Source organism: Pituophis catenifer, unplaced genomic scaffold (genome assembly GCF_029215685.1).
Source record: "Pituophis catenifer annectens isolate HBS135680 unplaced genomic scaffold, rPitCat1.0.hap2 SCAF_1, whole genome shotgun sequence".
NCBI lineage: Eukaryota > Metazoa > Chordata > Lepidosauria > Squamata > Colubridae > Pituophis > Pituophis catenifer.
Window position 1 is genome coordinate 20,196,716 of NW_027256881.1, and position 17,364 is coordinate 20,214,079.

Genomic DNA, 17,364 nt, shown 5'->3' on the forward strand with positions numbered 1-17,364 from the left:
ATATAAGGAAACGTTAAAAAAGAAAGGCAAAACTGGCAGATGCAGCGTATCCTGACTGGAAAAAATCTATATTTTTGGCAAAGATACAACATCCTTATTTCATGTAGTAACCTCTGCAGAACAAATGATTCTCCAATTTCCAGGAGGAGATAGCATGAAAAGAAGTATGGCCTTCCATTCAAATTGTTTAAGAATTATACCATTTGAATCACACATTTTAGAGTTACTTATATTGAAAGCTTTTGTTGTTTTCCAACAACTTAGGGGAGTCTTTTCCAATTACTTTAACCCCTCATGGATAGACACCTTTATCCTAGATCCTGCTTGGGTCTATCAATCTGAAGGACTTCAAGAATTTGAATTCTATGGAGCAAGGACCCCATTAGAGAATTCTTCTCCTTTAACCCAAATATCCAGCATGCTGTGAGGAAAGACATGCCATAATATAAAATCGATATATCATGGATCAGAGGTGGTATTCAGCAGGTTCTGACCAGTTCTGGAGAACCGGAAGCGGAAATTTTGAATAGTTCTGAAAACCGGGAAATGCCACTCTGACTGGCCCCACCCCCATCTATTCTCTGCCTCCCGAGTCCCAGCTGATCGGGAGGAAATTGGGATTTTGCAGTAACCTTCCCCTGAAGTGGGGAGGGAATGGAGTTTTTACAGTATCCTTCCCCTGCCATGCCCACCAAGCCACGCCCACCAAGCCATGCCACATCCACGAAGCCACGCCCACAGAACCGGTAGTAAAAAAAATTGAATCCCACCACTGCCATGGATGGGCTTATCTTCAAGTATATACAATAATGCTGTATTTTTAAAAAAGTACCCGTATTTCCCATATATCTATTTGTAGATAAGCTCGTCCGCAGACAAGAAGACCCTCAAATTTGTAACCAAAATACTATGAAAAATACAGGCCAGCTTATCCACAGGTGTTTTTTGTTTAAAAATTCAAGGATTGGCCTATCTTTGGATTGGCTTCTATGTGAATAGATACGACATTAATTGCACATAGACTTTACAGGTCGTGTAGCATTCTAACCATATATAACTTCCAGGCTGGAAAACCAGGGGTTGCATATTGGAGAGCATGAGATTAAAAGGGATGGGCCAGAAAAAAAACTGATAAGAGTCTTTTAGGTAGCAAGGCAATTGTGAAGTCTTTAGTCAACTTTTTTTTTTTAAAGAAAAAGCATGTTCCAGGATCATGAGTAGGCTGGTTTAGTTCATACCCGTGACCAAAAGGAGAGATGAAGTAGAGGCAGCAATGGACACGGTTGTCTTGAATATTTTTCCGGTTAAGGCCACTTTCATCCCGGAAATACTGCTCAAACTGCTGATCTATATAATCAGCCACAGGCTTCCAACTGGGGAAAAAAAGAGAACATAATTTAGAATTGGTGGGTTGAAAGGGAGGCAGCCATCATGTTTGCACAATCGAAAGTAAACTTTACTGTAAATATCACACAGACTTTTTTTAAAAAAAATGCTGAGTTAAGGAATTTGGAATTCCAGAACTGGTTATTCTAAACAATTTTTTTTCATACCAGCAATATGTCAGAGTTTGCAGCAGTAATCACATCCAGAAAGCGCACACAGGTAACTGATTCAGCAGGATTCGAAATTTCTTTATATACATAATAACACATGAAATAAATATACAATACCAACAGCAGAGAAGAGTTTCCGTTTTGATTCAGAGCGGCAGACTAGTTTGCAGCTTTTGCACAGACTCAGAGCTGAGCCATGCCCAGCCTCCAAACTGTTTCAGTTTCCAAACAGTCCCCATTGGCTGACCTGCTACCATATCTATTCTATTCCAGTCTATGAGTATTCATACTCTGACACAATACAGTATAGGGCTGGGACAGATATTATTGTTGACAATTAGGAAATCCTTGATATTTTTTTTGCAACTCACCCAAGGATCTAGATCCAGATCTATTTTTTTAGATGGAGGAGGAGAAAGAGCAGGAAGACGAAGAAAGTTGCATAAATGCCTGTGATATAATTATGGCTAGCTACTCTTGGAAGGCTCAGTTTTGAATCCACCTCTGCTAGTCTTAATATAAGTTCTTGAGTGAGTCACACACTTCTCCACTGATCATCCATAAATGGCACATTCATGCTACCATGATAGGATGGAAGCACGGGTGAAATTTTGAACATCTCTTCTTGGGAGGGGGAGGGGCTGTTCAGAGTAATTCAGTAGGACTTCTAATGTGTTCATGCCTGATAAGCCATTATGGAGATAAAGATTAAATATCTCCCTTCCCTTCAGAAGTCTCCCTGCTGGTTCACAATTGCTGTAGCTCAGAAATCAGTAGAACTACTCCAGAAATGTAACAGTCTCTCTTACATGTCAACACAGCTCACTCAATCTACCAGGAATCAAATTATCCACTGATATGGTATCAAATGACCTCAGGAACGAAAAAAAACCCAAACCCCGCTCGAGTTATTTTGAAAGAAATTATATCTGACAGGATCTCAGCCACCTTTTCAAAAACATTTAAATTGATTATGCGCCATCAAGTTGGTATTGACTCTTAGCAACCACATAGATAGATTTTCTGCAGAAAGATGTGTCCCTAACTTGGTCATCCACGTCTTTCAACAGTGCACTCGTTGTCACTCACTGTAAATAAGTTCATCCACCTTGTTGTTGATCGTCCTCTTTCCTTCCTCGTTTCCCAGGATCAGAGCCTTCTCCAAAGAGCTAGGACTTCGCATAATGTGCCCAAAATAGAATAACTGAGTCAGGTCATTTGTGCCTTAAGTAAGAACTCTGGTTGATTTGTTCAATGATCCATTTGTTTATTTCTTGACTCTCCATAGTATTCTCAAGAGTCTTCTCCAACACCAAAGTTGAAAAGAGTCAATACAGGTAAGTGCTTGAATTACGATAGCAATTGGGGCCAGGAGTTCCAATGCTAAATGATGCAGTTGCATCAAATTATGTCATGTGATCACATTGTTTAGAGATGGCAATGCTGGCAATCCCAGTTCTATGATTAACTGAATCCCAAAGATTCAAAGGATCTACCCTGATCTAAGTCATTCCTGGCCTGGTCCCTCCTTTGTAAGTAAGGGGCTGCCTCCTCTTCAACTCCTCCCACCACCACCACCAATTTCCCTCCGTATCTCTGCCCTTTTGGCCACCTTGCATTATGCTACCTCTGTCACCCTGCTCTCCGCCCAGTCATCTTTTCACCCACCGTCCTGCACTCAATGCTCCTGCCATTTTTCCCAGCCTTGCTCCCCTCAATTGACCTTCCTGCTGCTACTGAAGTGCCTGGCGTAGGCCTTCATGAGGTAATTGCTGGCCGCACCAGGTTTTCTTCCCGAGACTGTGCCGGCCCCTCTTCCAAATCATATGTGACCTAATCCAAATCACACACGGCCTTCTCATGAGATTGTACTTCTGCCTTCTGTACTGCACAGTGTTCGCTCTGCTTGTCACAAGCAAAAATGTGTGCCAGTTACGAAGCACACTATTGGCAATCACATGACTGGTAAACATTGCAACAATCATAAATAGGTGGCAAGGTATTTTTTTTAATACTGTAGTAACTTTCATTGGTCACTATATAGGTAGTCGGTAAGCGAGGACTACCTGTAGGTTACTCATACGGACTATGAGTTGTTCTGTGATTCCTATTTTTCTAAGCACATTCAACAGTTCGGTGTGATCTAAACAAAGATATTTCTATAACTAATGAAGAACATAATACTTCTTGTTGGTATTTGGCTTTCTGTGTCATCCAGTGTGCATCAGCAATAATGATCTCATGTTCCTCAGCCTTTTCTAAAGCCAGCTTGAACATCTGGCATCTCTTTTTCCACGGAGGGCTCTAATCTGCGTTGGATGATCCTACGCATTATTGTGCTAACATGTGATTTTTAAAATTAGCAATGGCTTAAGCAAAGAGAGAGCCTGAGGTCAGGGTGCCCCCTTCCTCTTTCTGTCCATACCACCCTCTCTCTTATCTATATCCCTAGGGAATTGAAAAGGAAAAAAACAGAGATGCCATTTGGAAATATAATTTTCTCAAGATCTGATGTAAGACAGGAATTCCTTTCTAGTTCAGATTTTAATTTTTTTTAATGAATACTATTAGACTTCAAAATTCATATCTGAGCCCGATGAACAATGCATGTAAAAAAAGACTCCCTCTTGGGCAAGTCTCAGTTCTTCTTCCTAGTGCCTGCAGCAGGATTTACCTGTCCTTCAGCCAGCTGGCCTTTGTCTCTTGCAGATTATTTTTACCATAGTCTTGGCTTCCATCCAAGGGTTACCTCATCCCTGCAAGAAACGCCTAATGGGATTCCCTCCCTACAATTTCTCATGGTTCTGCAATCAGGCTTTCCTCGGGCAAATTCCTTTCCACTTTCCAGGGAGACATACCATTCTGTGTTGTTTACAGCATCTCCAAAGCCTGGTGTGTCCACGATGGTCAAGCGAAGTTTCACCCCTTTCTCTTCTATGTCTACCACATGCTTGGTAATCTCCACCGTTTGGACAATCCGTTCTAGTCCCCGAGATAGAAAAAGGAGAATCAGAGAAGGTGTATTTGCAAAGTTCCAAATCAATTGAAATGTAAACTATGCAAGAATAAGATCTCTAATGGAATGCCTTTCCACCAGAAATAAGATTCCTTTCTTATTTCCACTTTCTTTCAATTGTTTAGAAATGTTTTGGCTCCTTAAAAGAGCATTGCTCCTGCATCTTTTATTAAAAGCTGGTATTTAACAGAATCTGAAAAAATCCAGAGAATGCATACAGGAGCTAGAAATACCGTGGAGTATTTGTTGCAGAATATTGCAGAATTGGCCACAGACCAATACCGTTTCATCGATTGCTTTGTATGGTTTTCCTATTGGAGATTCTTTTGAGACGTCTGTGATTTCACAGCTCTCTACTTGACTTTTGTTTTGTGCATGATTAAAATTAAAAAAGGGATTTTTACCATTTTCCTTTTCGTTTTAAAAAAATAAAATTAAACTTTCTGTCAAACTTATAAAATTGATCTGTCTTTCAAAGGAGAAGGAAACTGACTTCCTTAGTCACATCCCTTCACACTACATTGTCAGGACTAACAATAGAGGAACTATTTCATTTTATTAATTTATTTTTACTTGCTGGTAAGGCGCACAGGCTCATCAAGGAAAGATTTCCTCCTGGAAGACAGGTGGTTGCAGGTGTAACTTACCAACAGAAAGGAAGTGGAGCTAAGGGGCAATGATCCAAAGGATTTCTGGGAGCTGAGGGTTGAGAATCTTTCAGGCTTAGTATCACCACTACATAACTTTGCTTTATGATTATTTGATTTGGCTTATTGTCCGCTGTTTGTTTTACAGTTATTGTATTTTTTCCATTTTGTATTTTATTATTATGTTTGTTGTTTGCGAGCTGCTAAGACAGCGTTTCTCAAACTTGACAACTTTAAGATGGATGAACTTCATCTCCCAGAATTCCCCAGCCAGCATATGTGTTATGTATTAAGAGTTGGAAAGGAAGAAGCATAAAGGAACATACATACAAACAAACAAATACCTTCTGCATTTAAGTGTTTGCGATCTTTGTATAGGTCTGTAAGAAAAAGACTATTCACCAGAGTGGACTTCCCCAGCCCAGACTCTCCTGAGGAGGAAGAGGAGGAACAGTTAATATTACATATAAGGAAAATGAGTTCTTAAGAAACAGTTTTTCTGAAGGAAAAAGCAGCAAATGTGAGGAATGCTTTAAATAAAGAGGAATTTTTTAAAGAAAACAATCAGTGGCAATTTGCATAGCTAGTTTGTATAGTTAAAGCCAATCTTCCTATTTCTAGCTCTTTGGTATCTACAGCTTAGACTATCCACAGGTTCACTAAGAGTGCTAAGAAATCCAACTTTACAATCCAATCCAATAAAAAATACTGTGGAATTATTTCTAAGATCTCATAGATTAAATGCAACAGAATATATTTTCTTCTCCCTTTAGACTTTTATACACACATTATCTAAACATAAGGCAAATGAAATTTAGTTTTAATTATAGTTCTTTGCCATGAATAATGTGCTTTTAATCTGCAACAATTATATACTGTCTCCTGAAACAGCCCTTGTAATTTCAGCATTGATACCTGCAACCATTAGTGTGAAATCAAATCCTTTTTTCACAGATTTCCGATGGACCTGATTAGGAAGTGTTGCAAATCCCACATACTCTTTATCATCCTAAGAGAGAGGAAAAAGAAGAGAGAGAGAGAAAAGCAGTATTACAAATTGCCAGGCCTTTTTTGCAAGAATCATTTGTCTGAAACAGTTTTTTAAAAGTTATTCACGCAATAAATTTAACTTGGTTACAAAATTAATCTATTTCCGAGTTTATTTCATTTTTCATTTCATTTCATTTTATTAAATTTGTATACCGCCCTACTCCCGAAGGACTCAGGGCGGTGAACAGCCATAAAATAAAACATATAGATACAAAATTTAAAATAGAGATAAAACTAATTAAATAAATTTGGCTGAACCATTTTAAAACCCCAATAAATTAAAACCAAATTTAAAATTTCCATTTAAAAAGAGGAAAAATTTAGGTCAGGCCAGCTTGATGAAATAGGAACGTCTTAAGTGCACGACGGAAGGTACGCAGATCCGGAATCCTCCGTATCTCGGGGGGAGCTCGTTCCAGATCGTAGGTGCCCCCACAGAGAAGGCTCTCCCCCTGGGGGCCGCCAGTCGACATTGTTTGGCTGACGGCACCCGGAGGAGCCCCTCTCTATGGGAGCGTACTGGTCGGTGGGAGGCTATTGGTGGCAGCAGGCAGTCCCGTAAATAGCCAGGTCCTAAGCCATGGAGCACACATAATGCACTAATAACATTAATTAAATAGGCTTAGTTTTTGCACCACAAATAAACTTTTGAAAAGTAACTAAACTTCACATGCTGTGCAAATTTACTCACTCAGCCTTTAACTTGATTTGATTAAACACACTAGGTAAATACAATAATTGTGTTACTGGCGAGAAACATTCTTTATTAAAGTATTTTTTATGAATGACATAAGTCTTCTATACAAGACTCAGGAAATGGATCTCTGTGCATTTATACACCCACTGTTCATGTCAGTGAGTCATCAACTGATCAATAAAATAGCCCTTGTTTTATTTCTGTGCTTTCTTCAACATGGGAATGCCAATGATACAGGGATGAAATGCTCCCGGTTCGGACTGTATCGCCCGATCCGGTAGCGATGGCGGCGAGTGGTTCAGAGAACCAGTAGCAAAAATCCCTGCGGCCCCCACCACCACCACCATGCCCAGCTGAGCCGCACGATCATCAGAGGCTTTTTTTTTTAACTTTTAAAAGCATTTTTTCTACAACCTCTTCCGACGAAAAAATGCTTTTAAAAGTAAAAAAAAAAAAGCCTCTGATGATCGCGCAGCTCAGCTGGGATCCTCAGAGGTTTTTCAAAGCATTTTTTTCTGCAACCTCTTGGCCGAAGAGGTGGTAAAAAAAATGCTTTGAAAAGTCTCTGACGATCCCAGCTGAGTTGCCTGATCAGCAGAGGCTTTTCAAAGCATTAGAAAAAATGCTTTGAAAAGTTTAAAAAAAAAAAAAGTTGGCCACACCCACCCAGTCACATTACACCCCCCCCCGCCAAGCCACGCCCACAGAACCAGTAGTAACAAATTTTACATTTCACCCCTGCAATGATATGTCCAGCTTGAAAAGCATCATTTGGGGGCACTCATTTCATTACTACAGCATTTGAAGCACAGCAAAACATTACTTCTAGAAGCAGCTTACTCCATGACATAAGCAAAATACTCCCATCAAAAAGGATGAGGAGGAATCCAGGTTGACTATTCCTGTACATTCAAACATCCGTGGCCACAATCCTGTTGTGTCCAGTTCTACAAAAGGGAGATTCTGAAGGGGCTGGAACAGTGGTGAAATCCAGGCGGATCTATCCAGCTCGCACGATCCGGTAGGGCCGGCAGCGGGAGGTTCCGCCCACCCACCCAGACGTCATCACGTCCGTTTTTGACCCTCTTTTTGAAGGCTTTGCACTTGCGTGGAGGAGGCGCACTCTCACGTTTGCAATCCGGCAGCGAAGGTAAGTGCATTTCACCCAGAGGTGAAATCCAGCAGGTTCTGACAGGTTCTGGAGAACCGGTAGGGAAAATTTTAAGTAGTTTGGAGAACTGGCAAATACCACCTCTGGCTGGCCCCAGAGTGGGGTAGGAATGGAGATTTTGCAATATCCTTCCCCCAGGAGTGGGGAGGGTATGGGGATTTTGCAGTATTCCTTCCCCTGGAGTAGGGTGGGAATGGAGATTTTGCAGTATCTTTTCCCTGCCATGCCCACCAAGCCACGCCCATCAAGCCACACCACACCCACCAAGCCATGCCCACAGAACCGGCAATAAAAAAAATTTGGGTTTCACCACTGGGCTGGAAGATGGAAGGTGCTGACAGAAATGCTGTAGAGATGCTTTACCTCATCCGATTCATAGGGGTCAAGCCTGCCCCAGGGGCTTCTGGGACGGGATGGACTTGGCGGTGCTGGAGCAGCCATGTGTTGCTGTTTCAAGTCTAGAGGGTGAGGGCGGTAGAAGGCCTTCTGCTCCTTTTCCTCCAAGGCATCTTTGGGAATGGCCTGGATTGCAGCACTAGGGAACATTTCAGGCCCACCTGGACCGGATCTTTTCTCCCGATGGATGGCTTCTGGCTTCACCTGGTGGAAGGTCTTTTCTGTTGGGGAATCGTTAAGGAACTGGACCAGCTCAGCTTCTTCTGAGTCTTCCTTCAGAAAGTGCTTTATCTGGGCAGGAGAGATTGCGGGAGAGAACAAAAACAGAAAACAATGCTCGTGTGAAGAGATGGATCTGAGTGTCATATCCTTTCAGCTATCTTTCCATCCTGCTATATATATTTGCAGGTCTTCATTCATGATGTAGTATTGATTTTTAATACGGTGCTCCAAGATCCTTCCCTTTCCAGTGTCACTGACTCAAAAGCAGCAAGAAGTTCTTCTTTCTTTTTATTCACGCATATGGGCAACTCTTAACTTGCTTATTTAATTGGTTGTTACTGAAATATCCTCTTTCAGGGCACCGTTTTTCTGATCAGTATTTCCTGACAAGAGCATTCTGGGATCACTCAGAATCAAAAAGGGTTTGTTTTTGTTTTTTACAACTAACTACTATGCAGCCATGTCACTTGAATATCCTTGACACTTAATTCACCATCCATAAATTCCAAACAGGAAAGGGAAGAATCATGGAGCCTCTTTTGATCTGTAAATAATACATGCACATTATCATTTGCAGTACTGGGAAAATGAAGGATAGTTCATTTTGAAAATGAAGAAGAGTCATATGCTAGGGGCAAGAACCCAGACTGGGGGAATAGGGAGTAAACTGGGGTCTGCAGAGGAAAACGGAGGGAAAATTCCATCGTGTATGCAAAATTCTTACTGTGTGCTCCTGGGGGATGCTGGCAGGCTCTTCAGCCTGCCCAAAGTGGCTGGGATTAGCATCCTCTTTCAGGGCACCAGCAAAAGGCATCTCTGCTTCACTGGGCTGCATCTCCTTGGAGTCTTCCAGGACAGCTATGGTTCCTTCTACCTCCTCTCCCTGAGTCGAGAGGATTGGGCAGGGCAGGTGTTAGAATTAGGGGTGAAAGGAGCAAAAGACAGATAAATCAAAGAGAAAAGTGCACAAGAAGTCCACAAAGGCTCTGGCCTCAAACCTACATGTTCAGAAGTCAAAGCATGTTTGCCCATGGCGTTTACGTGACTCCTTACTACAACAAAGATACTTTTGTCGTTGTTGTTGTTGTTATTATTATTATTATTATTATTATTATTATTATTATTATTATTATTATTATTATTATTATTTCTATGCTGCCCACTCTCCGAAGACTCTGGGCAGCTTACACCAAAAACAGTATACTAAATAGCATATTGCCCCCAACATAGTCATAGGTGTGGGTGATGTGTGTGCATCAGGGCAATCATTTAAATCAGGGGTGTCAAACTCAAGGCCCGGGAACCAGAGTCGGCCTGCAAGGTATTATTTTTTATTATTTTTTTATTTTTATTAGTCATATTTCTATGCCGCCTACTCTCCGAGGACTCTGGGCGGCTTACACCAAAGACAGTATACTAAATAGCATATTGCCCCTAACAATCTGGGTCCTCATTTTACCCACCTTGGAAGGATGGAAGGCTGAGTCAAACTTGAGCCAGTGAGATTTGATCTGCTGATCTGCTGAACTAGCAATCAGCTGAAGTAGATGCAGTACTGCACTCTAACCACTGCGCCACCTCGGCTCTTTTGATCTGGCCTGCAGGGCCACCCTGGAAACAGCAAAAGATTGGCCTGCGGTGCTTCTGCCAGTGAAAACGGGCTCCCAAGCTCCATTTTCACTGGCAGAGGGTTGCAGGAGGCCATGGCAGCCAAAAACGGAGTTCGGGAGCCTGTTTTCACTAGCAGGGTGCTCAGTCCACCACAGACACCCCCGACGTCAAACTGGCCACACCCACCCCGGCCCCCTGAGGTCAAACACAACCCTGATGGGGCCCTCAATGAAATTGAGTTTGACACCCCTGATTTAAATAATTAGGCAAATAGCTTCCTTGCACCTAAAATGAAAAGTGTAGTTTATCTGTCAGGGTAGCTTCAGGATTGACAATATCCATTTCTCAACATAGAGGTAGTTCTACATTTAGTGACCATTCGAAGTTACAACACTTGAAAAAAAGTGACTTATGACCATTTTTCACATTTGTCAGAAGGTCGCAAAAGGTGACCCCGGGATTTAGTGCCACTGTAACTTTGAACAGTTACTAAACAAATGGTTGTAAATTGAGGACTACCTCTACTTATAACTCAGTTCTGAACAACACCATACTTTCAGAAGGGCTCAGAGTAACTGGACGAATGAACAACAGAGGGAATAAAATTAAGCCCTATAAAAAGACTGAAGGAGTCAAGAATGTTTCCACTCAGGAAAAGAATAATGAGGGGAAAGATGCTAGCATTTTTCAAATATCTGAAAGGATATATAGAAGGTCAATACTTGTACATTCTCAGTTTAGAGCAGTGTTCTCAACCTTGGCAACTGAGATGTTTGGATTTCAACTACCAGAATTCCCCAGCCAGGCTGAGAAACACTGTTCTAGAGAGTAAGCTATAAGACTGATTTAAAGTTCCAATTAAACATTAGAAAAAACTAACTTCCTAACCCTAAGAGCAATTCAATAGTGAAGCCAATTACCTAGAGGGTTGATGGGTTATGTGGAAGAGGAGACTAAACAGCTATCTCTCTCAGATACTTTAACTTGGTGGCCCAAATGGCTCCTTCCAATTTTATGATTCTATCTCATATCATAGGATGGGAGCACACAACTTTTGTTTCAAGGGCAGCACCTGCCCTTGAGGTGACATATCAGGAGCCCTGCTCCAAAAAGAGGAGAAGCCAAAGGAAAGCTAAATTTGAATTAAATGAACTGTCCTTGCTTTGAAACTGCCTTGTTTAGTGACCACTGCAGTTACCACAGTGATGAAAAAGAAACTTTTCAATCAATCCTCACATTTACAACTTTCACGGGTCTGTAAAAGGAAAGGAAAACTGAAGATAAGCAAGGTTGCAGTTTTACTTAGTGACTGCTTTGCTTAACGACCCAGTTGCTGCTCCCAAATGCAGTTGCTAAATGGTGCATCTGTAAATGGTGTTATCTCAGGAAAGTATATATGGGGAGTTTCATGTCTGCGGTGTTAAAGAACAATTAGAATTATGTGGTGGATGGCATCTCTTACTTATTTATATTGTAGTAGCAGCAGCAATTATAGATCCACAAATTGGATAGGTCAGAAATTGGAATTCCCATACTATACGAGGAGACCCCATTTCATCTGAAATCAGGCATTTCTCAGGAAAGTAGTATGGCGAGCAGGGTGGATAAAAATCAATGATTTTTTTAAAAAAGTCAAAAAAATCAGATTTTTTTGATTTAAATCGGATTTTTTGATTTAAATCGGATTTTTTTCATTTTTATCAAATTTATTTTAATAAAAAACTTTTGGGGTAAAAATCTATTGTAAGATAGTTTTCTATTTAAGATACATAAATAATTTAGTTTATTCAGCATGAAATGGAGCTTAGTTATGTAGCATGAGGCTGTATATTCTGCAACACTGGGACTATCGGTGAGTCAACAGTGGGTCAAAGGAGTAGCAGAGATGACAGTTGCTCTTTAAAAATTATGATTTAAATTGAGTTGATTTAAATCAAGCCTTTTTACTAGTGATTTAAATCAACTCAATTTAAATCAAATCCACCCTGATTCATACAGCAACATTTTTAATCAGAGCAGGTAAAAACTCAGCATTTGAACAAGTTGCTGAATTAGACTTAGCCTTGAGTATTTATTAACTTCATTAGTTTTGTGGCTGAACACTGGGGTGAATATAATTTCCTCGCCACTCAGAATAACTCGGACGTCTGCTTAGGCAGACTTGGAATCATCTTCAGAAGGAAGGCACTTCTATCCTGGAAAGACTGAGATTCCCCTAGGTCAGGGGTGTCAAACTCAAGGCATGGGGGCCGGATGCAATCCACGGGGTGCTTAGATCTGGCTCGTGGGGCTGCCCTGGAAACAGTGAAGGACCAGCCCGTGGTGCCTCTGTCAGTGAAAACAGAGCTCAGGAGAGCTGCATGCGGACCTCCCAAGCTTCTTTTTTGCTGGCAGAGGGTTGCAGGAGGTCATCACAGCCAAAAATGGAGCTCAGAAGCCGGTTTTTGCTGGCAGTGCGTTCGGGCCACCACAGACGACCCCAACACGAGTAATGTTGAACTGGCCACACCCATCCCAGCCCCCCAAGGTCAAACACAACCTTGATGCGGCCCTCAATGAAATCAAGTTTGACACCTCTGCCCTAGCTCAAGGGGTGGGGAACGATGGCCCTTTTATGACTTGTGGACTTCAACTCCCAGAATTTCTGAGCCAGTCATGCTGGATCAGGAATTCTTGGAGTTGAAGTCCACAAGTCATAAAGGGGCCATTTTTCCCCACACCTACCCTAGATTCTCCTTCTCCAGGGGACACAAACAAGATTGTGTGTGTGTTTTCAATGAAGCAAAGATGCTGGATGATGGTTCAGCATCCACTACATGGTAGTTCTGGGGACCCAACCAGGGTGGATAAAAACCGATGATTTTTTGTAAAAAATCAGATTTTTTTTTATTTAAATCGGGTTTTTTTATTTTTATCAATTTTATTTTAATAAAATGCTTTTGGAGTAAATAATTTTCTATTTAAGATACATTAATAATTTAGTTTATTCAGCATGAAATGGAGCTTAGTTATGTAGCATGAGGCTGTATATTTTGCAATATTGGGACTGTCGATGAGTCAACAGCGGGTTAGAGGAGGAGCTACTGCGGGACAGAGATGACAGTTGCTCTTTAAAAATTATGATTTAAATCAAGTTGATTTAAATGAAGCCTTTTTACTAGTGATTTAAATCATGATTTAAATCGTGATTTAAGTCGACTCGATTTAAATCAAATCCACCCTGGACCCAACCCATATAGATAGTTTCTGAATCAGTGTGGTGTCCAGTATATAGAAGATGGGACAATCCAATAATCTAATTAAGGTTGCTGCCAATAACTAAAAAAGCAATTAGATCTTTGAAGTGACAACTTCAAATATTAACAATAAACTGAAACACTGCAACAGTATCCAAAAAATCAGAATACAAGCCTGGATAATCCCCTCACAAGATCATGGCGTTACAATCATGCTTGGGTTGGGGGAAAAAAACAGATCTAAATTTGTTGTCTCCATTTCCAATCTCTATTATGCACCTATTTACTCTGGTCCCAATTGCTGCAAACTTCTGATGTTACTCAAAGGTGGTAACAGAGATTTTACTTAACTTGAAGTAAGTAAACTTCAAGGTTTACTTAACTTGAAGCTGCCTTTCAACAGCATCAGAAAAAGGGGATTTTTTTTTTTTATTTGATTTATATGCCGCCCTTCTCCGGAGACTCAGGGCGGCTTACAATTAGCTAAGCAATAGCCTTCATTCTTTTGTATATTTATACAAAGTCAGCTTATTGCCCCCACAATCTGGGTCCTCATTTCACCTACCTTAGAAAGGATGGAAGGCTGAGTCAACCTTGAGCCTTGGCGAGATTCAAACCTGCAGTAATTGCAGGCAGCTGGTCTTAATAACCAGCTTAATAACAGGGTGCCTTAGACCACTGTACTACCAAGGCTCTTCCTTTACACACTACTGCTAAGGACAACTTAAGCCTTATTTGCTCATGGGCTGAAAATGAGAAGATCCTATCTGTTTTTGATCTGTAAATCCCAACATCCTACTCAAGGTAGAATATGGTTTGTACTGTACTGGAGTTCCCTGAAAGGGGACTAAAACAATGAAAACACGTCAAATGCCAAAGCTAAGCAAAAAAATAATAATAAATCACAAGCTTTCCTCACGAATTGGTTCAAATCAACTTGATGTTTTGCTGCTAAAATGAACAGCATGGAACTTTGGCTTGGAGACATCTACACCTCTACAGTTCCCCCGGGGGAATTCCAGATGTTCCCCAGTCCAAAAGGATAGACTGTGATCACATCAAATTACTGAACCACCTACACTAGTACTATAGGCCTGAGGCACAAATTGTTCACAGCTCTGCTTTTGGAATGCATTTTCATTGGAAAGGCCATAAGAGACCCAGGTTGATTTGTCCCCCTCCCCTCTGGGCTATTGTCCAATACATGCTCTGCCAATTAACCAGCCATCCTCCCTCAACTGGAAATTGCTTTTTTTTCTTTCTTTCTTTTTTTTTTTGACGATGACCTACAAGTAAAGGCAGCATCCTCTGCTGCAGAGTGGAGCAAGGTAGGAATAGGGTCACAGTGACTCCCCAGCCATCCTGCATCATCTGAGTAGAGCTTGGCTTATCCATCCTAATCAATATCACCCATTATGCCTGTGTAATTGCTACATGCATCCATCCATTCAACCATGACCTTGAAAAGGCTGTGGTATGGGTTTAGTTTGCATGGAGCCTTCCCATGCATTGTTGCAGCAACCCAAGGAACCTTCTTCTACAAATGTACTGCTCTGGTTTCTATAGCCTGAGAAGACTCTCTGGTCCCCGGGTCTTGTAGAAACATGGCTTTCCAAAAGATCAATAAGCAACTCCAACATCATCAGACTGCGCCTCTCATTAATGGGCTTCCAGAAGCCAGTGAAGGCTAAATATTTTTGGGATGTGATTGTTTGCCATAATTATTATGCATCTCATCTTTTATTTTTATACCGTGGGTGTTTAAGGAGGAGCCGTGGTGACGCAGTGGTTAGAATGCAGTATTGCAGGCTAATTCTACCTTCCACTACCAGGAGTTTGATGCGGACTGACTCAAGGTTGACTCAGCCTTCCATCCTTCTGAGGTCGGTAAAATGAGGGCTCAGATCGTTGAGGGCAATATGCTGGCTCTATAAACCACTTACAGAGAGTGCTGTAAAGCACTATGAAGTGGTATATAAGTCTAAGTGATATTGTTACTGCTATTTAATATAATTGCTTTCTTACCATGGTCATTTTATTGTACATTATTCTGATGTAAATTACCAGGACTTGGAATGATTTTTGGTAGCATATAAATTTAATCAATAAATAAACATAATTAAAATTAAGCTAAGTAGGATAGCTTGATGCTTTTAGTCATCAATATCACTAAGACAATGATGGATCCAAGGGTACTTCGTAACACATAGCTCATTATTTCAGGAAGAGTTCAACTCCTATGTAACCCAAGCAGTTCTGTAAGTATCAGAGCCATACATTCAAAGTACCTCTGCCTTATCTGAGTTCAGATTGATTTTCTGGCGCTCAATTATTAATTACATTTAAAAATCAAATTTCTAAGCCGCTGAATTTGAAACGACTCTGGGCAACTTAACATACACACACAGAGAAAACCAATCAATAATTAAACTCCATAAATAGCTTCAGTCAAAGGGAACAACTTCTCTCTTCCACCAGCAGAAACACAAAGAGCTTCACCCAACCACACTAACCCAAAAGCCCCGGGAAAGGTAGAGACCAGATTTTAATGTCTACATTGGGGTCAAGTACCAATGATGTCTATGCATGGTCTGATTTGTGTCCCAAGACAAATAAAGTTGAGTATCATCAGCATTCTTTTAAAAAAAAATATTTGCATATCACACGAACTCCCTAATAAGGTTATCACCAACAAAATCTATAAAAACAGCACAGAAACAACTTACAAACAGGAATACTAAAATGCATTATGGGGCCAGTCACCCTCCTTCCAAACATTCTGGAAGAATTCAGTTATCATCAGCTCCCTGGAAGTCATCAAACTTGTAATCATTAAACTGGTCTCAAAAGAGAAACATGGGTCACGGTCAAAAAGGCCTGTCTGTCAGCTCTTGCCACTTGAAATCGAGCACCTTTGGGACCAGCAGTCCAATATAAATGAAGCATCTCATAAGCAGGACATCCTCCAAAGCTCACCTGCTCCACAGCAAGGACGGAACATCTTCCAGGCCTAGACTATACCCTCTCAGTCTTACTAAAAACTTTTATATAACTTTTATATGAGCCAAGGTGGTGCAGTGGTTAGAGTGCAGCACTGCAGGCTACTTCTGCTGACTGCCTGGAATTTGGCAGTTCAAATCTCACCGGCTCAAGGTTGACTCAGCCTTCCATCCTTCCGAGGTGGGTAAAAGGAAGACCCAGATTGTTGGGGGCAATAGGCTGACTCTTAGAGAGGGCTGTAAAAGCACTATGAAGCAATATATAAGTCTAAGTGCTATTGTTATATAGAAGGCTTGATTGACCAAAACCATGACAGACACCAAAGATCAATATTTGCAAGCCGACCTTTTGATAACTATGACATGTAAATAGTAAATTAACAAATGAAATGAAGGAAATTGATATATTTTATCAATAGACATGCCATCTGTTAAGGATATTGTTGTGTTACCAACCAGCAGAGTAAGTGCACAGAGAAACAGTACTGAGAGCAATGAATACAATACATACAAACTGGTTTAACAAAGCTTTTACTTTGTAGTGAAAAACAATTGCATAGTCTTTTTAGTCAATCCAAGCCATTCAAATCAGTCCGAAGTTACAGATACCTTCTTACCAGACAAACAGCAGTAATTCACGCTGGTAACAAATCATGATGGTAGCATATCCATCCACGTCAAGCAGCAAGTCAAGCAATGATGAGAGCAGGTCCAACAATGACTATAGCTCAGCTTCCTCCTTATATAGAGTTTACACTAGTAA

General features: G+C 40.9%; 1 protein-coding gene across 3 annotated transcripts in view; it reads right to left on the minus strand.

The window, feature by feature from the left end:
* The window catches only part of SEPTIN4 (septin 4), a 55,807-nt gene that overhangs the window by 22,612 nt on the left and 15,831 nt on the right, over positions 1-17,364 (minus strand). For 2 of the 3 annotated variants that reach the window (XM_070932122.1, XM_070932123.1), the window contains exons 1-5: positions 8,501-8,771; positions 6,135-6,228; positions 5,564-5,650; positions 4,415-4,538; positions 1,239-1,373 (exon numbers count right to left, since the gene is read on the minus strand). In XM_070932122.1, coding sequence (XP_070788223.1) covers positions 1,239-1,373; positions 4,415-4,538; positions 5,564-5,650; positions 6,135-6,228; positions 8,501-8,683 — 623 coding nt within the window. In that variant the 5' untranslated portion in view covers positions 8,684-8,771. Of the gene's footprint in view, positions 1-1,238; positions 1,374-4,414; positions 4,539-5,563; positions 5,651-6,134; positions 6,229-8,500; positions 8,825-17,364 lie in introns of those variants that run through there. The other variant, XM_070932124.1, reaches the window with a different exon arrangement.